This window comes from Hetaerina americana, unplaced genomic scaffold, assembly GCF_022747635.1.
Source record: "Hetaerina americana unplaced genomic scaffold, ioHetAmer1.1.p SCAF_4, whole genome shotgun sequence".
Lineage (NCBI taxonomy): Eukaryota > Metazoa > Arthropoda > Insecta > Odonata > Calopterygidae > Hetaerina > Hetaerina americana.
This window is the reverse complement of record NW_027286985.1, coordinates 43,379,248-43,406,757: the sequence shown is the minus strand read 5'-3', so window position 1 is coordinate 43,406,757 and position 27,510 is coordinate 43,379,248. Positions and strand designations below refer to the sequence as shown.

The 27,510-nt window shown below is 37.6% G+C and overlaps 1 protein-coding gene across 3 annotated transcripts in view; it reads left to right on the top strand.

The window, feature by feature from the left end:
* LOC139691872 (uncharacterized) overlaps positions 1–27,510 on the top strand; it is a 694,584-nt gene that overhangs the window by 276,351 nt on the left and 390,723 nt on the right. For all 3 annotated transcript variants that reach the window (XM_071589794.1, XM_071589793.1, XM_071589792.1), the window contains exon 2: positions 23,128–23,181. In XM_071589794.1, coding sequence (XP_071445895.1) covers positions 23,128–23,181 — 54 coding nt within the window. The remainder of the gene's footprint in view (positions 1–23,127; positions 23,182–27,510) is intronic.

Sequence of the window (27,510 nt, the reverse complement as noted above, 5' to 3'; positions counted from 1 at the left end):
AAATAAAAATGAGCGTGCGTGACGCTGATTGAACATTGGTCATCGGAAAGGGTATGTCCCGGTAGGTTATCAAATAAATATCAATTGCAGGGAGGGAATCTGAAAAGAAAATAAAACGTGAGATGGACTAACACAAATGCGAGAGGGTGAAGGAGTACAAAAGAGTTCAACGATTTAAAAAGGGACAAATGAAAATTGGTTGCTGACTCGTGGCTAACGTTTCTCTCTCTTCCGAAGGAAAAAAAACCGGACTCCTGCCCTTATTCACTTACAGGACATGCATATGTGATAAATGTACGAACAAAGAGCCATATTTTTGTAATGGCAACGACATTTTTATTGCTTACATTCCGTTTTAACAAAAAAAGAGGAAATCAATTTTGGTTGGGTGAAATTATTTTTTTCGGCAATTTTTATTCGCATCCGGGTAGGTATTGACATTCATTGCTCGAGACTGGGAATATTAGTTCCGTGTAGGTATTGTTTTAGCAATTGTCTTTTTGAAGATATATGTTTTTAATAAATTTTCCAGCATAGCAAATGGTAATGATTGTGTTTACGCCAGCGGCAAACGGACAAAAACCGGAGCGCCATTGAATCTTCGAGGCGTGAATAGCGCAGTTTCTATTTGGACGACCGTCATCGCCGGGGAAAATAAATACGAAACACATTAGAATTTGCTCACGGTGGAGAAAATCGAAAAAAAAAAACCATCAATCATTTGTGACAAAACGGCTGCTTTGCATAAAAGCCGCATTTAAGCCAGCCAAGTTCATGTTCACTGTGAATTTACGAGTGAGCAATCAAAAAAGGAACGAATGAAAAGCCTAATTTGCCTCTATTTGAAATCGTAATGAATAGATTGCAAATAAGTAGTATTATTGAAATATTACGACAAACTTAGAAATGTGATGACATTTCTAAATATAATTAATTATTAAATTATTCATTGACAATCGTCAAATTGAAACTAATTATTGAACGGTCCCTGGATTAACAAAGCTCTTCACTTATTATTGCACGAGTAACTACGCTGCAACGTCAAATTCAGTATGAAAAAGTGTAGTTTTGACTAACAGGCATTTAAATCAAACTAGCCCAGTTTATCAACCTGACGTATCTTTGCGGACATCAATGCGCTTGCGTTGTGGGTTAATACGAAAATGCTACGCTACGTAGTTCAAGGAGAATAGAAAAAAAGGCTAAAATGGGAAAATCTGTGCATGCTTGGCTGGTTCCGCCCCCTCCATGAATCCTTACCGCAAGTTTAGATATATGTAGGAATATGTTACTCAATTAATATACATGAATTGAATAAAGAGGATATGAAATATAAAGTTCTGATGAAAACATTTAAAATAGTGGGAGCAGAAAATTTCAACGTATCCAAACAAGTGATAGTATATCAACTAAATTTTCTGTTTGTGCATATCATGTATTGCGGAATCGATCTACACATAAGTTAATGTAATATTTGAGGCCAAAGATGTGTACCATTATTCATCGTTAGCATTCTTTTATTCCGCATTGTATATAGAAAAAAATATAAGTTGATAACTAATTATTATCAATATGTTTTGTAATAACATTCATTTAAAACCACACGAACATAACGACATCCCCTTACATCGAAGAGAAATCTGTAAGACCTCTGTTATCTTTTGTTAAATTTTCATGCTAAAATTTTTGCATTTTTTGGAAAAAAATTTCATCCTCAAATTTTTGTCTCAAAATTAGTTCACTGAATCCATCGCCTTAGCTCTACTCGTATTGCCAATCGGTCGATTCATTTCTTCGCAACTCTATTCATTTACAGCCCTAAGTTTTTACTTGGCTGGATTTATTCCATTGATTGTATTTTTAATCCGTCTTTAATACATATCTCCCTCTTTGAGGGAAATTTTTGTTTCTTTTTGTGATTTTACTAAGAATTTTTACATTGATACAGTGTCAAAAGTCCATTTCTTCTTATTAGTGGTTTTGAGGACATATAGTTTGTGTGTTTGTATGCGTGTGGGTTTTAAGGGTTATTGCATCAATTTCTACCATGTTTTTGTAGATTTTATACATTTGTGGCTTCTGCATGCGGTTTTTTTTCTTAATTACGGGTGGTGCCCTAACACCCCCGGCCACACGCCCTTGCGGCGGCCTCTGGGGTATTAAGTAGATGTAGATTTATGGTTGCGTAAAAGGCCGTGCTTGAATGAGACAGGGGAAAAAGAAGTACTGAAAGTTAGGGCTGTGTGAAAGAAATAAACAAAATGAAGCCTCTTCCTTCGAGTGCCTTGAATCGGAACATTTTGACTTTACCTGCAACGTAATGGAACAGCACGTGGGGAGTGTATGTATGGGTTCGAATTTTCCCTCCGTTCTTCACTCAACTTTTCTGGTTTTTCTTCAGCGAGTTTGATTTAATTTCCTTCTTCCCTGGTGTGCAATGGATTTACTCAGCTTCCAGTTATCCCCTTTCCGGTGCTGTCGTTTTCCTTACCCCACTACCAGGCACTTCAAAATGCAAATAATGCTCCAGGGTATGCGACCGTCGGCGCATTGGGATGAAACCTTATGCCATACGGGCAAACCCGAATTCACATCACGGGGAAGTCCTTCCGTGAAAGTCGGTAGGCATCTCTTTACCGCCCTTCCATTCGCCGCTCTCCCGGACTGCATTAGGCACTCCTCCCCCACCACAGATGCCTCCCGCTGCATAGCGTGATCATTCGTGCGGCCATTTGGCGTTAAGCTTCCCTCCCAGCCCTGAGTTTGCTTCATATTTCCCCACCGCGGGTGACTTCGCCAGAAGTTATTCCTTCGCCGACCGGACGGGCTGGATGGAAAGCAGGTGCGCCGGGCGAGGAGAGACCGGGACGTGGCTCCTGGCGGGAGTAGGGAAGGAAGGGAACGTGCATCCGGTGCAGGGAAGCGTCAACGTCGGGAGAGATGGGAACGACGGTGGCGGCTGCTAGACGGGAGCGGGGGTTGGGAAAAGAGGTTTCCGGTGTTTCGCGAAGAGGAAACGACGTGGGGAGGCAAGTGGAGAAAGAGATGATACAAGGGAGAGAAAAAGATTTTGCAGGCCTAAGGTGGGCAAATAAATTAGTACGTCTAGCTGCAATTGGGTAACACCAGGAGAACGCTGGGTAAACGGAAAAAGCCTAAAAAAGCGTGGACTTGGCCAGCTAATCATCGAACATATATGTAGGTGCGGTTCCCACCTCCACCATCATTAGATTCTGATGATGACGGCGCGCCGTCGAAATGTCAACACTAAGTATGTTAGTGCGTTCTCTGCGTTTCTGTTTAAAATTTTTGATTAATGTTTTTGTACATTTATATTGCCTCTGAGGAGCGTTATTTTTCAAAGTTATATTTATGTATATATATACATATATATATATATATATATATATATATATATATATATATATATATATATATATATATATATATAACGATTGTACGGAAAAACTCACACGAGCGGCACAATAATGTGCTGACACAATATAACACAAATAGAATAGAATAGCAACATTTAAAAGGGCACTTACCGTGTGAGTGTCCTTTTAAATGTTGCTATATTCTATTTGTGTTAATTGTGTCAGCCCATTATATATATATATATATATATATATATATATATATATATATATATATATATATATATGCCTTCTCCGAGGCCTTCTTCAAGTAATATATAAAAATATATATACATTATCTATATATATATATACATACACACATACATATGTGTGTGTGTGTGGGTCGCGTTAGTCCATCTCAATGGACTACTGAACAGAGGGCCCGGGTTCGATTCCCGGATAAACCTCTCTGGGCACCTGCAGCTCCACCCAAGCTTTGCAATTTTTCACTACCAAATCTTCTTGAGAAATTATCATCTACAAGACTTCATTTGAAACTTGATCATTTTAATGAAGAGCAGTCGTCGTAGTTTTTATGGGAAGCGACCGACAGCTAAGGTCATTTGCACCACTAGGGATGGTTGGGAAAGGAAGGTTGGAGAGAAACCCAGTGTCGGCATTAGCCTACACTTGTCGAAAGACACCAAGGGGTCCGCAGTTTAATGTCCCATCCGACGGACGTCGTACTCACACAGAGTACTCTTACAATGCACCTCAAATAGGGATCGGGGTACCACTGAAAAATATCTGCCGTCTCCAGGATTCAAACCCGGGGTTACTCGGTGGAAAACCTGTAATTTAGTCGCCGTACCATCTAGATCCCCTTTAATGAAGAATAATGAGAAAATTAAGCATGCCAAGCGGAGTCGCCAAAATTTCCAATGTGAATGCCTCCCTTTAAGAGTTGCCTTGGTGGCATTTTCAAGAAATTCGGAGGGTTGCGACTTGAATGGAAAACTTAAATTTCCAACAAAGGAAAAAAAATACGCCCCCCTCCCTGATACCATGTCTTTTCAATGTTCGTTTAGTCGTCGTGAACTCATTTTTCGAGTGGAGGCAATTTTGACGCTGAGAGGTGAAGGAAAGGCGAAGTTTTTCAAACGGAATACTTGAGGATGTAATAAAGGACGGGATTTGGACGGTCCTCAGGGAAGAGTGGGACCTCACCCAGATCTCCGCCTCCATCAAGGACACCTTTGTTCGGCGCTATCATGTTAGCTTGGGTCCGATTTCTCCTCCCCACTCCCCGACGTTAAATTACCCCAAGGGCAGCCTTCCCTTGCCCGCGCTCCCCACTAGCCTTCATTTGGTACCTCCTCCGAACTTCCATGATGTGACCAAGGTCACGCACCTTCCTAAGAGGGAGAGTTGCCCCCAAACAACCCACGATCCCCTTTGAACTCGACTTCTCTCCAAGGGATTTGCTTGCTTCCCTTCCCCGCTAGTTCCCCCGAGGCACGTGCCGTCGCCGCTCAGACTGCTTCACTCGCCGCCGCGTGTGGCAGTCGACGTGATGGAAACCGCGTTGAGGTCGTCCCGCAGCACTGGCATCATCGCGCGGCCCACGTGCCGAAATTTAAAGACAGTGGTGTTGAGAGACAATCGGAAGTTCGTTTGTCCTTTTTTGAGCAATTCTAACGGGGTCTCGCGTGTAGTGGGAGCAGGTGAATATATGTAAAATCAGAGGAGGAAGGTACGGAACGTGGAATGTAGGATAGTAGTAGTTATGGGCTCTACATCTTCTTCATCAACACTATTTCAATACTAAGATTGGTTTGTATCATTCCGCCATTCTTCTCTATTCAGTTTTAATTCCCCCGCACCCTGCTATCTTTTCTGTCTTGCGTCCTAATCAATTCTTCCAATGTTCTTGTGTTTGGGTTTTACTCGCGGGATCTTATCTTCAATTTTCCATTCTTATTGTTTCTGACTAATCCATTGTGTATCAATGTGCACCCAATTCATTTAGTTTTTTTTGCCCATCATATTCACTTCTTGACTTCCATCAGCTATCTAATCAAGATCATGTTCCCTATCAATCATTTCGTTCCCTTAATTTTTTTCTGCTTTTCATGGGCTCAAATTTTTGTCCAAATATTGTAAGAGGGAGGATGTCGTTTCGATGATGCATTTTTATCCAAGAGAGTCTAAATGGATGAATTAGGACACCATAGACAAATATGGTTTGAAATAAGGTCACAGGATGATCGCTAAAGAGCTCTGACCTCTATTCAAAATGAACATGCAGTTTCCTGCTTCCGCGGTGAAGCTTGTTTCATCGATAAAAACGCCATGTATATAGAAATCAGTACACCGCACCGGATCTTAGGATTGTGAAAGGTAAGCGTACGCATTCATGGCTCGGAAAGAGAGAGAAAGAGAGTGGTGTACTTGTAATTTACGATAAAATTAATAATAACTCAACTTAATCTTTTTGAATATCATTTACTTCGCATTTATATCATTCACGTATTTCCAAAGAAAAATGGTGAAAGGCCGATATAATTATAAGTATTTCAACCCCTTCGATGTTAGTATTGGGTATCGTATGTCTGAAAGTCCCGAAACATTGTTCATCCCTACATTCGCTGAATTTCGTAGCAACTGCTTTTTTAGTCAAGATGCCATGCTATCACGTAATTGGACAGTCGAATCCTTAAAATTTAGCAACACTTTGGACTGTATTAACGACCATATCTCACGTGACATTGGTACTCTCCGACATCACAGATTTCCGTCTCCGTTGAGGTCATAAAAACTCTACCCTTCCGTAGTTCTATGCGACCGATTCCGATGCTTCTTATTTCGGATATAATCAGTTGGTTATTTTCTTCGAAGATGAACATGTAATGTCCGCTGTGTACCGCTTTGTAGATTACTTTTAAATGAAATTTCAATGCTCTCCACGATCCAAGTATGTTTATTTTTAATTTGTTTGCGAGCTTCGCATCGAAAATGTGGCCTTTGGGCACCAGCTTTAGCGTATTCCGGATAGGCTTCGGGGATCAGAGAGAGCCACTTCGTTTCTATTACCTCCGAAATAGGCTCGTGGCATGGGAAATGGAGTTTGTAAAACGGCCATTTGAAATGTAAGATTATTTCTTGTTTTTATTTGCATGGGTAGTTCAAAAGGTCCTTGGTAAAAAATTTAAATAAAAATAAAATTATTTGCGGTACATTATTTTTTATTTGTTAACATAATATTCTTTGGCGTTAATTAAAGGTGCAAAAGGCAATGCTTGCTTCGTGTTAGGTCCTTTACAAAAATCTCATCATTTTGTAAAGGACTTACCATGTACAATACTTGAATCGAACATCACAAAGTGTTATAGATATATAGATATAGTATATAGTTATTTGGGCGAAATTTAGACCTAATGGTCTTTTCTTCCATTTAACTCATCGTCGTATACGTATTATATTCGACATTAAACTTATAGTTACATTCATATGTACACATAAATACATACAGGCAGACAAATTCATTTAGCACAGATTTGCACATCGAAAAGAAAAAAAAGTATATATATATATATATATATATATATACACACATATAAATATATATATATACATATATATATACATATAAATATATATATATATATACATATACATATACACACACATACATACACATATACATACACATACACACATACATACACATATACATACACATACACACATACATAAATACATACATAATTACGCACATATACACGCCTACATATAAGGTAACAGTGATAGTATTTCGAGATAAATATTTAGTTTATTTTTATATAGTCATCAAATTTCTTTCCAGGTACAAGTAAATGATAGGCTTTTGTCATTTCATACTTCAATTATATTAAGGTGAAGAAAATAATGAAGCTTACACAAAACAGTGAAAAAATAAACTGTAAGCTAATTGGTAACTTAATGGAGGATGCTTTAAATTCCTTACCCCCGTGGCTTAAAGGGTAACCATTTAGATCTAGTATCCAGTATTCCATTTAATATTTTATTCAAATGAGGAAATGTTTCCAAAAAGGAAAATTGTTCGAAAAGGCCTAGCGTTCACTTCAGCAAGGTGAACACTACATAAAAATGGTGGAAATCGGATTTCATTATGGGATTATCACTCAAAATAAGAGAGGCTATTATTTCCAAAAGATAATCATAAATTGTATTTTGCTCTGAAAAGGCTTAGATAAGAACAACTTGAGTAGATTCAGGCGTGATGTGGTGGATGTCGAACATAATGAATAACTGATCGTATTGCGAAACACCAAGGATTAAGTTTAGGAACTCGATAAATGTGGTATACAAGGTCTGATATAATACCGCGATTTAAAGCACTTTACTAAACATATACGAGCGGTACATATCCGAGACTATACGAGAATAACCAAGACTTTCAATGCCATATTTTTGTCTAATGTTTTAGTGAAAATAGAGTAAAAACTGAATTATGGAGAATTTTTAGAGTCTGTTAATGCACAAAAATAAAGAAAACATATTGTCTAAGATATGCGAGGGTAGTTTGAAAAGTTCTTGGAATAGAATAGAAATAAGCGACTTACCTTAGTGAAACTTTGTTACTTTTCAATGCAGTTGCCCATTAACAGTTGCACGTGGTCCAGCGATGCTCCAATGTCTTGATCCCATTTCAAAAATTAGATTCCTTCAGGCCTGCAGAATAATCGTTGGATTCTGCTGTTAGTTCTTTGTTTGAAAAGGATCTTCGTTCACAGGGGAACATTGTGTGCTTGGGGAAGAGATGGAAATCTGATGAAGCCAAATTAGACTAATAAGGCGGGTGTGGCAACAATTCGTATCTTATTTCACGTATTTTTGCCAAAGCAACGATGTTTAATGAAAGTTTGTTTTAATAAAAGATGACTTTCCTTCTTTCCAAACCTAGCCTTCTTTCACATACATGATCTTTTGCTGCAGTTGGTCCTGGAGATTAGCGTAGTATTTCCAGCTATTGTTTTGACCAATTGGAAGATAATCTTTCAGTAGAATCAATTTCGCATCCCAGAAAACTGAAGCCATCACCTTTCCGGCTGACGGTATAGCCTTTGCTTTCTTTCGTGGTGGTAAATCGCCATGATTTCACTACTTTGGCTGCTATAGTAGTAGACCCAAGTTTCATCGGAGGTCACAAAACAGTGCAGAAAATCTCGTTAGCTGCTCCACTGTTAATATGTGATAAGCCTGTTCAGATGGCAATCCTACAACTTTCAGCGATTTCTTGCCCTTTCAGTCGACGATCCTCCATGATCATTTTATGCACTTTTTTAATAAAACCTAGGGTAGTGACATATTTTGGCCGACCACTACGTAGATCATTATCTTAGCTGTCCCAACCAAACTTTAATTTGAATTTCCTTTTTAATGCATGTAAATATGAAGGAGCAGAGTCCCCCAGCTTGTTCTGAAAGTCAGTATGGATTTAATTTGCTTTCATACGTTTCTTTACGAAGTATTTAATCATTGCAATCGAATCTCAATATTTTCCATCATCACAAATCACTACACGAGAACAATAACGGAGAGACGTCCGCAACACAGATCTCTTCCCAGAGCACTGACGCTTCACATATTTACTCATAAACGATTACCTATTACTACATAGGAAAGTTCGTTGCGCTAGCGCTGACATCTGGTGGTGATTCCGAGAGCATTTAAGCACGTATTTTACTCGTCCTATTCAACATTTTTTAGCATTGAATAATCAGGAAAACCACTCTATCCAACATCACTACCCTTCCGTCAAAACTTCAACTATTAGCCGAGAGGAACGTAGGAATTTGTGTAATAATTATTGGAAATATACTGGACAATAAACAAAATCTGTTGAACCAATAGAAAGCGAACTACTTACCTCTTCTCTTCAGCCCACCCGCTTAACTTTTCTCTCGTTAGAACCCTTATCCGTCTCCACCTACCTTATTTAAATGCCGGACGCAAGCGTCTTACGGTAATACATAATGATGACAACATATTGAAACTAAAACGTAAAATTAAATATTTTAGTGTAAATAAATGCAAAATCATTTCTAAAGAATTCAATATGAATAATGTACTCCAATTGACGGGTGACACTTCATGAAATAATGTTTTTTGAAACTGTATACTATACATTGTCTGTAAGTGAAGTATGAAATTATTCATCGGGGATCTGAGAAATCGAATAAACCTTTGCAGTAGCATTTAAAGATATTTTTTTCTAGGCAACAACCTGTTTATTAATGACTATTCATTTACAATGAAGTCCACGGAGTCATTTTTTAAATATTTTTAATGCGGGGAATGACCGACTTCAGTGTGGCCTACGTTATAAATATCATTACATATATATTGCTTCCGTTAGGTGATGAACCCGCTCATGTTTAATAATAAAAAAGTCTGTAAAATTGCTAATCAAATATTAGCGGATAAAAAAGATAAAATAAAGGGAGTAAAAAACATTCGTCCTCACCAATTTCATCGGAGAGGACGAATATTTTTTTCTACGCTTCGATTTTCAATTCACGTACTTTTTTCCGCAGTGAAAACGATTGAGCTAGGCTCAAAACTCTGTAGTGATGACGTTCAATTCCGTTTCTTAGATGAAAAATTTAGATTTCCTGTTCTAAAAAGGGACGAAAGTCAAAAGGAAACACTTCCGTTACAAGAGTATGAAGTGCGAGAGAAGGTTTTTATTCAGCTATTGTGGTTGATTTTAAGGTTTCCGATTTGTACCTACTCCAAGCTTATGGCGTCCTTTGATTTCCTTTACAAAATTACGACTGCGATGCTCGGTGTCAGAGAAAACTGACTCTGGAACTGGAGAGATACTAAAAGTATAAATCCGACCATTTCAATGTATCTGAAATTAATTTCCAAGTTCATTTCGCTTTCTTGCTTCATCAGATATAGTTTAGAGTCTCCCGCAAGTAAACTCAGAGTACTTGAGTGTTAAGGGGAGATATCACACCCTTTTTTAGGGCCATTTCCATAATTCTTGACTCAAACCCAATTCTTTTATCGGAGAGTTTTCAATTTTGCGGCTCTGTCTCCACACGCACGACGTTCAGAATAGTAGTAAGGTAATAAACAACGCGGTGAGAGAGCTCATAAAATGTCGTCACTTCAGATGCCGAACGCTCCTAAAATAATAGATGATAAGGCGCCACTTTCCGAGAATGTCGACAGGAGGAGAGACCAATCCTCAAAGTCTCCTCCCCGTTCCGGTGCCACCGTGTGCCATCCCCGGCAATTTCATCACCATCCGTATTTCATTTTCATTTTCAACATTTTACCTCCTAGCCAACCATTCAAGGAATATTCACGGGACTATTAAAAATTTGTATTTTGCCTTCTATGATTTTATTATGGGGATGAAGAAAAAAAAAGTAAATTCGAGGAAGATAAAGGTGAAGGGATTCAATCTGGCCAAATTATGTCCCGTATTAAAATATCAATTTGCTACGCAGATCTTGCGACGTTGAGGAAATCATACCAGTCCCACTTTGCACATGTCAGCCACACCACCCCAGTGCTAAAATTTAAGAAGAATGCGGTGGAATAGATCGATTCAAGGATTTAAATTTCCTGCAGACAACGCGATATCTTAGCACAAAGATAATCATCACCACGAGTTATCAATTTGAGGATCGGTTATTTGCAGCTATCCTGTTGTCTGCCAATCTCTCAAGCCCCTTATATGCTCCTTGAACTGATATCTTCAATCACTTGCTTTTCGTGTTATAATTTCTGCTATAATTCCATGAACGATGGCCTTACTTAAAGTTTTGTACCTACAATGCCTCTATTTAATTTAACTCTTCATGCTGTTAAATGCCCTCCAGAGAATTCTCTCTGCAGCCAATTAATTCTTCTTTTCTCACTCTCCCACTCCATTTTATTTGTAAAATTAAATGTAAAAATCATTCGCCTTGACCGGGATTCGAACCCGGATCCCTCGATGTCCATCCGAGTGCTACAGCCAGTTAAGCTATCGAGGCGATCCTTGTCAGTCGTCATCTTAAGCAAACCGAACGCAAGCACCCCAATATAATTACTTAAAGACAAACATTTAATGGTGTAGTCAATTATTGCGTTATATATATATTTTCTGTATATACATATATATATGTATATATATATATACATGTATATATGTATATACATATATATATATATATATATACATATATATACATATATATATATATATATATATATATATATACATATATATACATATATATATATATATATATATATATATATATATATATATATAGTATTTATGAGGGTATGGTACCAGTGTTCTTTATATGTGCTAATATGCTGCAAAAGGATGAATGACTAATCATTGCGCATGTATGGTTGCTGCCTTATCTGCCCTACCACACACCCTTTCGGCGGCTCCGGGGGTACGTAAGGAAGGTGTATGTAAGAAACTTCATTATGATATTACCGCGCGGTGTTTATTCCATCATCAAATGCCATAGCAAGCGATTTTGTTGTGGTATCTGCAGCGACAATGCCACATAGCATGGTTCGACGATGATTTCTTCTTTCTAAATCTCTCGTCGACTTGTTTCCTCTCCTTTCGAGTATCAGCGAGGAGGTCTCACGCAAGGATGAAGAGCGACTTTAATGCCCACGAAGGGAATTATCCCGAACGCATTTAGCTCGAGGTCTTCGGAGCCTTCCGAGGCCGGAGAGAAGAGAATTACGGGGAACTTAGATTGCATTCGAAAGAGGACTTCGATTAAATTCAAATCCAATTTCTATATTCATGCCATTTTGATCTCCTATGAAAAAGCATGCTCTTTTCGATGACGTTTTGTTAAATGATCATGAGGTTGCAATTCCTCTAATTCTCACTGCAATGACTTGGTCAATCAAGGTTTTGATTATTGTTATTTTGCTATAAGTTAATTTAGCCAGGAACTAGGGCACGGGTTGTGGTGAATCGTTGACTCCACATCTCGTGAAATTTGTTCCTCCTTGAAGTGTGTAAATGATGCAGCCGATGCCATTTATTTCAATTTGAGTAGTGAAATGTATGAAAGACTTAATCTTTTACGTATCAGTTTCTCTCTTTGACAGTAGGATGCTCAAATCTCACTACAGTAGGACAAAAACATGTTTTTGACTTATATTGATTTTTAATACGTATAAATGGTAAAATAATCACGATTTTTTTTCTTTTTACCACCAGAAAAAAGAATAACAAACGTCGATATTGGAAGGCCATTGAGGGTGGAATATATTTATAATATGTCCCTTCTGGGCCGATAAAAATGTATCCAATATTTCTTAGTTTATCTGCCATACGACAGCAAATATAGAAAAATGGAACCGGTCTTCCACATCTAGGTAATTCTTCACCAGCTGCGGCAAGGACGTGTGGCGGGTGTTAGGTTACTATCCTTTTAACTATAATTGGGCCCTTATGGATATTGGTATAAATACGAGGGTCATCCGGAAAGTAGTACCCGTTCGTGCCGCATGAAGTGCTGACGACGCGAGTAGCCGCTGGACGAGGTCAGATAGCTTCAGTGGCTTGTCTGCCTTCTCTGAGCCAAGTTGCGTGACGCTAGCATTGCCTGTGTTGTTTCTGTGATTGTTTACAATGTTTAAAAAAATTGAGAACGCCGCCAGTTGTGAAGTGAGGGCAGTGATTAAATTCCTCAATGCAAGAAACGTTCGCCCATGTGATATTCATCGCCAATTAAAGGAGGTGTATGGAGACAATGTAATGGACGAGTCGTCTGTTCGGCGGTGGTGTCGCAACTTCAACATGGGGAGGGGGAACACACACGACGATGAGCGTTCGAGGAGACCGTCTGTCATTACAGACCAACTGGTGAGCTCAGTTGACGAATTCGTGAGGAACGATCGGCGCGTCACAATTGATGACATCTGTGAGCATTTTCCCAATGTTTCTCGAACAATTGTTCATGAAATTGTTAAACACCATCTGCATTATGCAAAAATTTGTGCAACATGGGTCCCTCGCGTATCTCAATGAGCTGGCGGCGAAGGACTATGCAGCAGGAATACAGAAACTTGTCACACGTTATGACAAATGCCTTAATTTGCTTGGAGATTATGTTGAGAAGTAGTTTAAAGTATCCTCTTTCAAATAAAATTTTTTATGTTTGTTAATATTTACTTTTGTGTCTTTATTTCACGAACGGGTACTACTTTCCGGATGACCCTCGTATGTATTTGGCAATGTAATGGACGAATTGGCAAACCTAAAGATTGCACCATAGGAGAGCAACCATAAACACATGTGAGAGAATAATGAGTGTTTGAAATATTATTGAAAACTGTAAAGTTGATCTTTGAAAACGTCAACAGTAAAAGTTAATCTAGCCTAAATTAACCATAGTTGATATAAATAATATCATAAAGCAAAGATGTCTGACGTCAACATAGCTATTACATGTTTTCTATTGTTAAATATAGTATCATGAATGTATAAGGGAGTAGGTAATTAGTAGATGTATATAAATGTACGATTTTTTCCTGTACGCTGGCGATGCACCATCACCGGCTGACATCCCTGAAGTTCTCTAAGGGCCCTTCATTAAGGTTTCCTTCTATACACCGGTGATTTGATATTGTTTGCTGAGCGCGCAACATCATCAAGAGGGGATCAACAGACAAAATTGGCGAGGAAAGAGAGCAAATGAACTTGAGGGTAAATTATCCTAAAGCGAAGTAGGTTTGTTAGTCTAGAGGAATGAGAAGAATGATTTTATGGAGATTGTCAACGGCAGATATTAGAATGCGTTGTTTATCACGTGCATAATATATATCATGTGATGAAGCTTTCGAGAAAGAAGAAAGTTAAGCTAATAGTTAAAATATAATGGCAAAGACGGGAGCAGGTTGAACAATTTACATATCTTGGAAGTGTTTTGAACCGATATGGTCATAGTGGTTTGGGCATCAGAAGAATTAGGTTAGGCAAAGACGTTTCCATGAGGGGGTGAGATTTATTATGACAGAGACTTTGTGAAAGAACGTTTAGAAAATATATGTGAAAACTTTGGTATGGAGTGCGGATTTGTTCGTCGTGGAAACATAATAGTTGGAGCAACATAATAGGCTGGTTGTCTCGAGATGTGGATGTAAAGAATTTAAAAGGTAAAATGACTGCACACAAACGAAGAAAAAAATGTAGCCATTCAATATTATTGTGATTATATTAACATGATATTATTATTAAATGCAGCCAATAATTATTATTATATGTATCTTGGTGGAGAGGTATTTATGTGGTGCCATGAATGAATAATTTTAGCAATGCTTTGGAGAGATTCATTGAAAGAAAGAAAAGAAATCGCACATACTGCTCAATATATTCATTAAGAATATATTAGACAATAAAGCCCATAGGTTACGAAAACTAAAGAGAAAAGTAGCCTGAATCAATTAGCCAATATAAACCTATATTATAGGTGAAATAATTATCCCAATTATCATGGTAATAAGTAGAATCGAATGGCAATCAGGGACAAAGCCGCAGATACCGGCTGCAATACGAATATTTGTATTTAACGAAGTTAATTCAATTATTAAACAGATATATACTCTCATTTTAATAATTTTCAATAAATATTTACCATTTTTTATGGTTGTTAATAGGCAATCTTGGGGTGAGCGTTGATTAGCTGCTAGTTTCTTTTATGTAAACATAACCTCAAAATCTTCAGTTCACCATGGCAAGTTCACTAGACAATTGCAATATTGGAGAGCAGCGCTCTTTCATCAGATTTTTGGCCGCAGAAGGTGTAAAACCAAGTGAAATACTTTTTAGAATGTTAATACAATACAGGAAAAGTTGTATCAACCATGCAAACGTTTTCAAGTGGGTTAATCGGTTTAAAAGTGGCCGAACAAGTGTGGGTGATGAACCCCGAAGTGGACATTCAGTCGAAATTTCTGGTCCCTCGTTGGAATCGAGGATTCGCGATAATAGAAGAAATACTGTATAAATGATAGCTTAGAAAGTTGAAGTAAATATTGGAACTGTTCAAAATATCATTTATTACCATTTAAATTAAAGAAAAACGTATGAGGATGGGCTTCAAGGCAGCTTACTGATGGCCATAAAAAGTCGAGGTGGTCAATTTTTCAAGACTTAAAGCAAAGAAATTTGATTAAAGGAGACGTTTTTTTGAAAGAATAGGGACTTGCGGCGAGGTTTGGACCCACCCATGCAATTCTGAGAACAAATGACAGAGCATGGAGTGGAAACACACCAGCTCTCTCGTTCGCAAGAAAATTCCAAGTTCTACTATCCGCGGTTAAAGTTATACTGACCATCTTTTGGGACGCATAGGGTCCAGTCTACTGCGAATTCATATCCGATCAGCAAACTATTGATAGCCATTTCTACTCTAAGAGTGTAAGAGTAGTAGGAAGAGTCTAAGAGTTCTACTGCTGGAACACAAACTAAAATCAGCTATCAAGAGCAAATACCGTGGACTCTTTGCAAAAGGAGTCAATTTTCAGCACAAAAACGTCCGCCATCATTCAGCCCAGCTGGCTCGTGATAAGCTTCAAGAATTTTGGCTTGCGAGGTGTTACTTTATCCCGGGTACAATCAAGACTTTTTCCCGTCTAATTTTTACCTGCTTGGACCCCTCAAAGATACCTTGCATGGAAAAAGATTAGCCAACAGCTAGGAAGTCAAAAAGTGATGCAAAATTGTTTTCGGGACCAATCGAAATAATTATTTTCCGAAGTAATTAGGAGACCACATCGGTAATAGTGGTAAAAGAGTAATGAGAGACAATAGTGGTTAAAGTGCATGAATTTTGGGAGCAATTGTGTTGAAAAATAGCTTATCTTTAGTAAGAACCAAATAAACTGTTTTAGAGCAATAACCATTTGTCTCTTCACTTATTGAATAACCCAACCGTATGCATGTGAAAGAGGCGGAAGATGAAATAAAAGATTGCTATGGAAGGAATTGATACGTTAAAGGGAACATGTTTCCTACTAGTACAATAATGCACCTAAAATCATGATCGACATTGACTGCTTCAGAATTGAGAACTGCACGAGGTATATATGCATGAGAGTGTAATGGAGTCGATAACGCTTCAAATTATTCGAATGTAACGGATATTACATATGGTATCCGTGATCACAATCTACGATGGTGAGTTACATTGTTACTTTACGGCTAAATCATCGAAAGGATTTAATTGAGTTCAAACGCAGCTAATTTCAAGGGCACCCGTATCCTTCGCGTGATTTTCGTTCGTTTCCATCCATTGATTGGTGATCTGTTCTCTCACAATTTCCGCAATTGATTTCATGAAAACATTTTAGAGAAAGAAAACCATTGTAATTGCGGTTTGACCGCTGACCCAACTTGATCCGTATGACGATAATAATTGAAGCGCATAATTTCCCGAAACGTAGTGTCGGTTGTCATTTGTCGTTATGCCAGGCTTTCTCATGCCTTTCCTCCATCGGTATCGACACTCACGGAAGGCGTGTGATTGAGTGACCGCGTATTCATCATGGTCGGTTGGCGAAAATTTTTTTCCCGACGTTTCGGATATCCGCACTTGTCATAAATTTTGGCATTCATGAAGGTATTTCTAGCGTGAGAAGGAAACCGGCGGAGGAAAAAATCATGGTGGGATTGGTAGGGTCGGAGGGACGACGACGTGGGGGTCCATCTGCCAATTGCACCTGCGGTAAAATGGAGTGGAATGATTAATGTGGATGTAGATAAATGCGGAGGGGGAGGGGAGGAGGATTGTCCAAGAGATACGAGAGAAAGTTGGGGAATAAATATGGCCCCACATTTATTAAAATTTCTACTCGAAAATAAATCCCCGCCGGAAAGTACGGACTCCACTGGCTGGGAATCCAGAAAGGGCCAGCAGTGGTTTCTGACGAGTAAATGGACGTAAATAATGAGGTAGAAGTATAAAGCTAACGTTTCAACAGTTGACCATACAAACAGTTCAGCACTGACGTCACCACTGATCCAAATTATTACCATGCTCTTGATTGTTGCCAGGGTTGACAAATATTTCAACCGATGTAGAAAAACGATGAAATGCATGAATAGTGAGAAGGATCGAGATCCCACTAATCCAAACTTTGATACTACCAAAGATTATAGCAGCTTCCGTTGAGCTCAGCGCCATTGGTGATACATAAAACTCCGGAGAAGTTTCAAATTGACGATCGAAAAGTGTTGAGTATAGAATCCTTTCAGGTACCTTAATGGCGGGAGGATTATTTGAATGGCCCTTAAAGCGACACTATTATATCAATGGCCCTTCCTATAGCTCTTAAAATGGCAACGATGGCCTTAACAACGGCAGTGCTAGTTATCAAGCGGCGGTCCAGACTTACGTTGAAAAGACCCATGCTTTATGAGCCGCGTAAGAGCTGTCGCACGTGGTCAAATTTTTCTCACACTCCCTCATGACTTCTATGCAGGATAGTATCGTAACCGTCTGGAAATCATTCAAGAACGTTTTTCTTTGTGAAATTTGCGTGAAAAGGTTACACCAAAAGTAGAATTAGGTTATTTGCAGACGACACGGCTATCCATCGAAAGCTATAGTCGTCAGTCGGTTAAGGGCTACTCTCTTGCGATTAAGGCAATATTGTTATTTTGCAAGGAGTGAGATTAAGAATTAATTAGTAATTAAAAAAGGAAAATATTGATTTTTTGGGAAGAAATGAATGGGAGAGTCATCACCGCGTACAACACTGGCGAAGTAGAAGATTCAATATTAAGAACTCGTAAGATACTTGGAACGTCACACATCTCCCAAGGAGCGAGCGTTTGGGAAGACTTTGTGGAGCTGCATTGAAGAAACATACGATGCATTTTACGATTACATTTACAATCGTGTTCCATTAGGGGGAATTGAAATTCAGTCCATGGCATGACTGTCATATGTGAGCATTATCATATATTAACAGTATACTTAAAAAGGGAAAAGTACGAAACTTTTAATAAACATTCAAATTGCAGCGTGATTTCACTTCAAGTAATATGACTAATTGTTTTTATTTTGTAATATCCCTGTGAGGTGAAAACTAATTGCTATTAGAGGCACATTTAGTTTAGCTTCAAAGAAATGTACATAGAAGAGGCAGGGAACCTATATGTTCAATTAAATTTGTCATTACCTAAAATTTCCATATTTTTTCTCGTGAAGTGTGGCTGAGAAGAGTGCGTGATAAGAGATTAGTTATGTTGAAAATGCAAAAGGCTTTTTTTGTTTCTGTTTTCTGTGACCATTGCTTGTCATAGTCAATATTTAGTTTAACTTGGATAGGTTCATAATATTACTCTTATAAGTTTATCCTTACTGCTAAATTGGAAACTAATATTAAATAATACGATGTAATAATATTAATTATTAATTACAAGTTTATTCATTATAGGAATGACTAAAGCAGATGTTACTCAAATTTGAGATGCCTTAATAGTGGATGAGGTGCAAAATTGATGGCTGAGGGCCAACTTCTGCTATCGACTCCAGAAAATAAGTTACATTTTTTTGATGAAATTTTTAAATCGCTAATTTGGGAACACGATTATTTAAGAAACTATTTTACTGATGATTTGTTTTCATGTGTAGTTATCCAAAGGAAGAGGGAAAGATGAATGCGGAGCATTTTGAATGGCAATGGGATGTTGGAGATTGTGATAGAGAGGAAAATGTCAGGCAAACGAGGAAGGGACTGGAAAACGATAAGCATGTTGGATGGTATAAGGTAGTAAGGAGGTATGCAGAATTGAAGAAGACATGATTGCAGTGTCGGATATCAGGTTTCGTTGAGTAAGGATATGCAAAGAAATTCATCGTTGTGTCTCCAACCAGAACATACCTTTAGCGGTAGAACGCCAATAATAATATTTATCCATATAATTTTGGGAAAAAATTAATCCATTGAAACAGATTTTTTTTTTTAGTTTCCCTGGTAAAATAGTATTGACAATCAGCTTCGGAAGTTAAATAAGTCTTTCATATTACTTATCTCATGGTCTTTCTCTAATCATTTGATTTTCGAGTTTTTTTAGCATTTCCAAATATTAATTTTTGATAGTTCATTTGAATTCTCGATCAGCTCTGTGTACAATAAAATATTCAAAAGTCTAAAATTTTCTTTATGAAAGGTTTATTTATGCCCTTGAAGGCGTCTTCGGGGACCTCTCGCAAGGTCTTCATCACGGCAGATTGGATTTCTTCAATGGACGAAAATTGGGTTCCTTTCAGGGCTGGCTTAATCCGAGGGAACCAAAAGAAGTTTTCTTGGGTGACATGAGGACTATAGGGGGGGTGTGGGACAGCGTTGGCACCTTGTGTTTGGCCAGGAACTCGCGGACTCGTAGCGCGTTGTGGCAAACACCTTGGGCACGAGCTTGGTGCACACTTTCCTCATCGCTAAATCTTCAGTAACAATGCGAAACACAGAAGTAGACGACAAGTTCAGTTCATTGCCAACCATCTTGACAGTCAATCAACGATCAGAGTCCAACAGAGAGATTTACATTGAATAAAAACGTTTTTTATGTTGCCTGTCTGGTGTTGAAAAACCCTCTGCTACCTACCCTAATGAAAGCTTGTAGGGTACTATGTCTATGTAGAATACTCATAATTTTTGACAAACATGTGGCGGTCTGATCTTTTAAGATTTTCAATATTGCACCGCAATTTGTATAAAAAATTAATTACGTAAAAATAAGCGTCATTTCATTGTACGTGATAGACCATCTCTAGGTGCCTAGGGAAATCAAAGTCACTTCATTACGCCGCTAAAAATTATATCTGGATTTTGTGGCTACCAAAGAGCTTATTACAAATTCTAAGAAGTGCATTATTTTCATTTGAACAACAATTATTCTTTGGATGATTTTAGGTCCACTATTTTTTTAACCAAGCCTCAAGTGGTGTGAAGAATTACAAGCATGAGAATTTTTAATGACTAAGAGCGAGCGATGTTTTATAACTCATTGGATCCCATTGAACTAAGCGTCAACGATTGGAATATGAACGTTTTAACAAAAACGATGGGTTGAATTAACTAATTTTATGGGGAAAAGTGCTCAGTTGGGTAGAAGCTATTTTATTTCTTTGATACTTGAAACCACATTTATCATTACTAAAACCAGCTCCATCATAACCTTGTGCTGAACCATTTCAAATTAATGGTGGGAAAATTTTATTAAATTACAGCTAAAAAATTAGCTCACCCAAGCTCACTTTGATTGCTTGGTTCGAATGTAACGCTCAAGAGCAACTAGAAGTTTCAAAACAAATTGGTGACTCTTAATTGACCGTTGCCAATGAATACTTCTATCCAGCCTTTTCCCCCATTAATGCAGCATTCTCCTATTGTAGCTCCTCCCTTCTCCTTATTTTTCACCCGTATTTCCCCCCTCTTCGTTCTACACACCCTTCATGTTGAGTTTAATGACAGTTGCTATCTCCTTTGCCAATCTGATGATTATGCTTATGCCTTAAAATCCAGATCGTGTGACTTTTTAACTGTACTTCTGTGAATATTTGGCATCAGTAAATTTAAACCATGATAACTTGAAGAGGGCGATCAAAATTTGTTGCTTTAAAGTTTCCAAAGTTGTTCCATTCCCACCGCAATCGTTTTGTTCGTTTTTCAGGGCCTAGGTGATACAAGTCTCAGTTGAGGTTATTAAGTTTTCTCTTTTCCTTCGGCGAAGAATTTTTTTCACTTAATGTAATCATTTAGTGGTCAACGCGCAACTGGTGGTAAATTTCCATTCTCTTTAGATTGATTAAATTCTGAATACCCATTCCGCAACTGTCTCATTTATCCTAATGAGAGCAGGTGAAGGAAAAACGGAAAAGCGAGTGTGATAAGTTAAGTAATAGCTATTTCATCTCGGAAATAGACTTAATTTTCCATTAAACTTAATTTAACTCTTTTGAAGAGCAACACCATTGAAAACCACTTATTTATAGCTAAATGAGGAACAAGAGAATTTCCCCTCTTTGTTCACGGCTGCGACGTGATATTAACTGTGAAAACATATACTGTCCATTTTTATTATATTTTCACTTTTTATTGCAAATTGCCACGTGATCGATTAAACTTTATTTTTCTTGATTGAATATCTACGACGCGAAAAGAGAAATTGGTTTTTTCAATGGCTTTATAAATGACACTTGTGGTTTTTTAGAATGACATGCGCCGAAAAGGTGAGCTTTATAGGGAAATAAAAGAAACGTACGTCGCCGCCATATGTTTCATGGTGCACGTGAAAACACCCCCAACCCTCTCAGGGTTTTTTGTAAATAGATATATATATATATATATATATATATATATATATATATAACACTTTTTGAAAGTCTCACGGACGTAACTAATAATGCATAACACTTAGTACTACTGGACACAAACAAAAACACACAGAAACACCCAAAAAAGAGACGCACTATTTTTCGAATTTTCGATGGTCGTGGCCAACTTTATCAAGGAAGAGAGGGACAGAACTCAGTCCTCTCTGGTTCTGTCTCTCTCCTCCTTGATAAGGGTGGCTACGACCACCGAAAATACGAAAAATAGTGAGTCTCTTTTTTGTGTGTTTCTGTGTGTTTTTGTCTCTGTCCACAAGTGCTGAGTGTTATACATTTTATATATATATATATATATATATATATAAATATACATATATCGATGATATGGAAACACTCACACGAGCAGTATAATATTTGGACGGCACAATGGAACATAAATAACATAGATAAAACATTTAAAAGGACACTCTTATTGTAGATTGTTTGAGCTTTCGGCCTTCTCTGAGACCTTCTTCAAGTAAGACTGACCCACTGACCTGTAGATATTTACACATCATATATAAACATAACCATGAACACAGTAATCAACCTGAGGGTCGGTTTGGTAGGTGATGGTAGAGATCACCCAGTACTAAGCCCGACGGTGTGTGAAATTCACACATCAGGGTAGGGGGGCCAGTTCCTTTCCCTGAGCCGGTTATGGTTTCCCAGGAAGATCTGGTACCCGGAAAATCACATAGCTTGGGTGGAGCTGCAGGTGCCCAGAGACGCTCGGGAGTCGAACCCGGGACCCCCCGTTCAGTAGCCCAACACTCTACCCCCTGGACTAACCCGACCCACACACATTTATATATATATATATATATATATATATATATATATATATATATATATATATATATGCATACATACATGCATACATATAGGTATATATATATATATGTGAAAAACACTCGTTTGCACAAATACACACTTCACTCCAATACTCTATTCAACGGGAGCGATTTCTTATCGGAAACTCGTCCCTAAAAAGAGTTCACCGTTTCTTTTACCCTTTGTCCCTCCATCCATTACCCCACCCCATGCTTTTACAGTTGTCTCCCGTGTAGTGGCATGCCATCCCGCCTCCCTCCATCTACCCTCTCGCACCCATCCATCCATCCCACTCTCCCTCCATCTCCTATCCATCTCACCCTCTACCCTGCGCCACGTCGCAAACTCTTGTTTTCATTATCCCCCTGTTCCATTATGCATTCAGATTTCCTCCGTTTTATTTTCGTACGGTCCCTTCCAGTCTTGTTCGGCCCTCACCCTTCGTCCCGTCCACTCCCATCCTTCAGGAAGCATATTATTCATATTTCCCATTTCTTTCGCAGGTTTTCGGAACCCCTATGAGGGAACGCCGTTGGATGGACTCCACTACGACGGTGGTGAGTGACGTCTATATCTTTATTCACTGAGTTTCAGCCTCATGTTATTTATAGACATATAAGCACCTGCCCATGTACGTGTGAAGTATATATTTACGTATTTGTGTTTATTCACAAAAGTCTAAAACTTTTAATTTTTATGTGAAAAACAAAAGCATTTGTTTTGGCATAAAGTTATTCATATTTTCAGGTTTAAGGCGTTTTAGAAACTTATATAGAAAAATAATCCACGATTCAGATTTCTCATAGGAAATATATGGTGTATATTTCGAGTTTTCTGAAAGCAATACTGTATAAAATGTCTAAATTGAGATTTCAAATTCGACCGAAATGGCATAATTACTGTGTATGCACTTTTTCATGCCTGGATTAAAATAAGCACGTGATTATTGTTGCTTCTTAAATTTATGCTGAATATTTCGTTCATACGCAAAAATTTCCGTCTCTAATATAGAAGAAATGGTAGAAACATAAAAGGACGAATTCTATTTTTGTTTTAAATATCTCTCATTTTGTGCCTCTTCCAATTTTTACGTATCGTAAGCGATTTTTAGCGGTATTTAAGTTATTTTTTTAATGAGAAAAGAATAAATCTGAATCAGTTTTATCTCCGGGCCCAAAAAAATCTCTATATGGGCGCAGAAGCCAATAAAAATTGAATCGTGACCGATATCGAAAACCAATTCTTGTTGATGGCAGTAATGAGTGGTGAAGTTTCTTTTTTATGACGTTACGGTAATTACGTGAAACAACTACATATTTTTCTCTCTTAGTTAGACAATCATAATTAAATTTTCACTGGTGATAAAAATTAATATTTTCCAAATTAATGAATTTCGATAGCATGGCCCAATTACGTCTTTTTAGGCAATACTTATGAGTCACGTTGGTCATTTCAAGTGCATTAAAATGAAAATTACGGCTTACTGTAGGAATTTTTTGGAAAAATATTTGTGTGAAAAAAGTTTCTCAGATCAGCCAATATGTACAATAATCTTTAATCAGCGCGCACAAATATTAGTAAATCTTACGTATAGTTTGCAATTTTTTAGCAGTCATGGTAGTTCAAAAAATTATATGAAAGATTTAAAATTAAGTTTACCGAGAGTTGATCCATGAAATAGGACAATTCAATTCGGAATCACAAATATTCATCCCTCTCTTGAACTATCTTATCATAGTTTTAATTTACCTGTGGCGGATGTTCGTTGATTTGTGTTCTTGTACCATCATAGATAAATTATAGGTGTTTATATAAGCTCATGCTAATGCGAAGTGGTTGCCATGCATGGTAGTATTTGGACCGATTAAAAATCCACGTTACCCATTTCAGTTAGGGAGAATGAGGAGAACAATAGAAAGAGTCGACAATAAAGAATCACACATGAAATAACTTTCGTATTATTTCAACGGAAATACAAAAAACGTACGCAAAATACAAACGTTCGCAAAGAGTACAAACTTTAGGGTCATTCACCCCATACCTATTTTTTTATTTTACTCTTCTGAATTATCTAACTAACTACTGCGTGTGAAATTAAATATGCATTGAACCCTTAAACAATATATCTCTGATAACAAATTCTTCGTGTAAATTTCTGAAACTGAAGTATTAAATCAAAGAGGTTTGCTACCGGCAAGGTATTGCTTCCGGTTCCTGAATACATTGAAGTCTTGATGCTGGTTGAGATAACGAAATCTTTCCGATTGGCTGGCTGATTGAGAATCCGACGCCCTACTCGACCACCATGGGTCCGTTTCTCAAACCTACAAGTCCTTTTTATTTTCGCTTGCCTACAGTCTGTTGATAGTGATAAATGGTGCAGGGTATGTTGCTTATCTACAGGGTAAGGTATGCAAAATTGAAATATTTATGAAATTAAAACTGCTATCAGAGGGCTTGGAAATTTACTTCTTTGAAAAACGGGCCTCAGGCCCTCGCTTGAGAGTTTAAGAAAAGTAGTGTCGGATTCCTTACTCATCATATTTGTTCAAGTTGATTTCAATTTTAATACACTATTGAAAAGCAATTAATGATTTGTAAAATACTAATTATAATTAATATTTAAAAAAGGAAATAAGAAATATTCTCTTTCTATCATTTTTGGCAAGCTGCATTTACATGCGGTTACTATACTTTTAATGATTTTTAATCTAGCGGTCAAAATAATCATAAAAAGTTGTCAGTATATTCTGTATTTTTTACGTCAGTAATTATTTCTTATTACTATTAGTGTTTTGATTTTCTGGTTCAAAGCGCATGGGGGCCTGACACTGATCGCGTCCCGTGCATCATCACTAATGGTGCCGAATCAGGTAGACGACCGCTACGGAGAACTTGTGACGAAATTGCAATTGGCGCTCACCATCGACGTTGGCATCTTTCGACATGTAATGAAAGTATTTCGGTGTAATGTTAAAGCTAAAAGGCTGAAAAAATAAGTTTGATTTATTGATGACTGAGGAAAAGAGCGTGTGAACAAATCACCCGTCTAATCCTTAATTTATTTCGCAGATTTCGTTAATCAAAAAGCAAAACCTTTAATCTGCAGGATGTAACAAAGGCATTAAATTTGACTGGGGTATAATTGAACAGATTAATGAGACATGATCGTTAAAACTGAACGAAATCCGTTTGATTCGGAAGCTAATTCAATGCATTGCAATTTGCCAGGTGCTAATTCCCAGCTATGGTGAATTTTTCAGGTGCACTTTCGATCCCTGTTCTGGTTTCTTGGTCCTTTTCCAAGCTGTGCAAAATCCGACCGATTAATCGCGATGATGTTTTTCTCTAAATCTAATTTTTTACCGTTCTCTAATGATCCCGCACCCAATGAAGGCATTGACTTAAAGATTGGTTTTGATTGTCGAGGGCGAACGAAATCCCACGTCGTCTTGTGGAATCCCCACCATCAGAATACTGAAGCCAGTTTCTCCCACTCTGTGGCCTCTGTTTTCCCAGTAGTGGAAAAATAGCGGGGTTTTGCTCAGTGCCTATTCTCGTATATGAACCCTGAACCTTCGGGGAAGAGTTCAATATCTCTGGACACGGGGGCCACTTAACCTCTCACAAATTATCCAGTCATTTATCCAGTTATTTTTCTTTATGTTGGTAGCAGTGTGAATCGTATTCAAAGAGAAATATTTTGCACTTGGATATCGCAGTGCAAGCAGCTGTAGTTAACAATACCTCCAGAATTTTAAATGTTTTTCATTTTTACTGTTGACGAACATTTTAGTAAAACTTAATACTAGTGTTCCATAAACCCCTGGTGTTCAATCAACAACCCCTTACATACTCTAGCGGTGCTTTGAACGGTATCTTTGAAAACATTTGAATAATACTTATGTCGTTTGCATTGAAAAATCTCCAACTGAATCTCACATATCTTCTCTTGGTTGATGCATACTAAACTGCATATTCTTATATATCTTTATTGCAGAGTTACTACTAGCGTTGTTGTAAAAAGTGTTAACGTTTCAAAATTCTGCGAGTAAAATAAAGGCAATATGAATATACAACACATTTCTAAGTCGGATTCCTGGAATGAGGTGAATTCGGCAATCTGTGCCACTAAAATCCGCTCTCACGCAAAAGTGATGATTTGTGATTCAAAATCAAATTGCTGTGACCTCTAGTTAAGTTAAGTTTTAAGTTTTAGTTTTTAAGTTAATGTTCAAGTTATTTTTATGAAAATTTCCTGAACATGCTCAGAAATAACTCACAATTCCAGATAAACATTTTTATTATATATCGCGTAAACTTAAGCATTCCCTTCCCTCATGCTGCCCTATAAATGTAATCCGAGAATATAATAAAATTGAAATTAACTCCTCCCAATTACGGGATCCCCTAGTTCATTATTTTCAACTACTAAGTCCGCTCTTTATTCGATTACTCCAATTTGGGAGTAAAATTAAATTATTAGGGATTAAAGGCCTCAATTTTTTCATATATCAGTACGCCATACGACCTGCGGTCCACCTAAATTTCAGCTCTTGTAAATGCAATTGCAACTCAATAGCCTCGTCTTCGGAAATATAGCCTTTTGAAACTAAATTACCTGGTTAACATTAAACCCCATTAAAACTCACTCATGGATCGAAAATTTGCTATTATAATTGGTTCAAATTATTTAGCATTAGGTGATCGAATTTTGATAAGTTAACAGCCGTTAATTAATGCTTGCATGCAATCACATCAGGGCCAATCAGGTGGGTCTGTATTTGGACCCTATAGGAATAAATTAAAATATATCCATAGCTTAATCGGACGTTTTGTGTGTAAAATATATTTTTACTTGTTATCGTATAGGCAATTTAGATTCG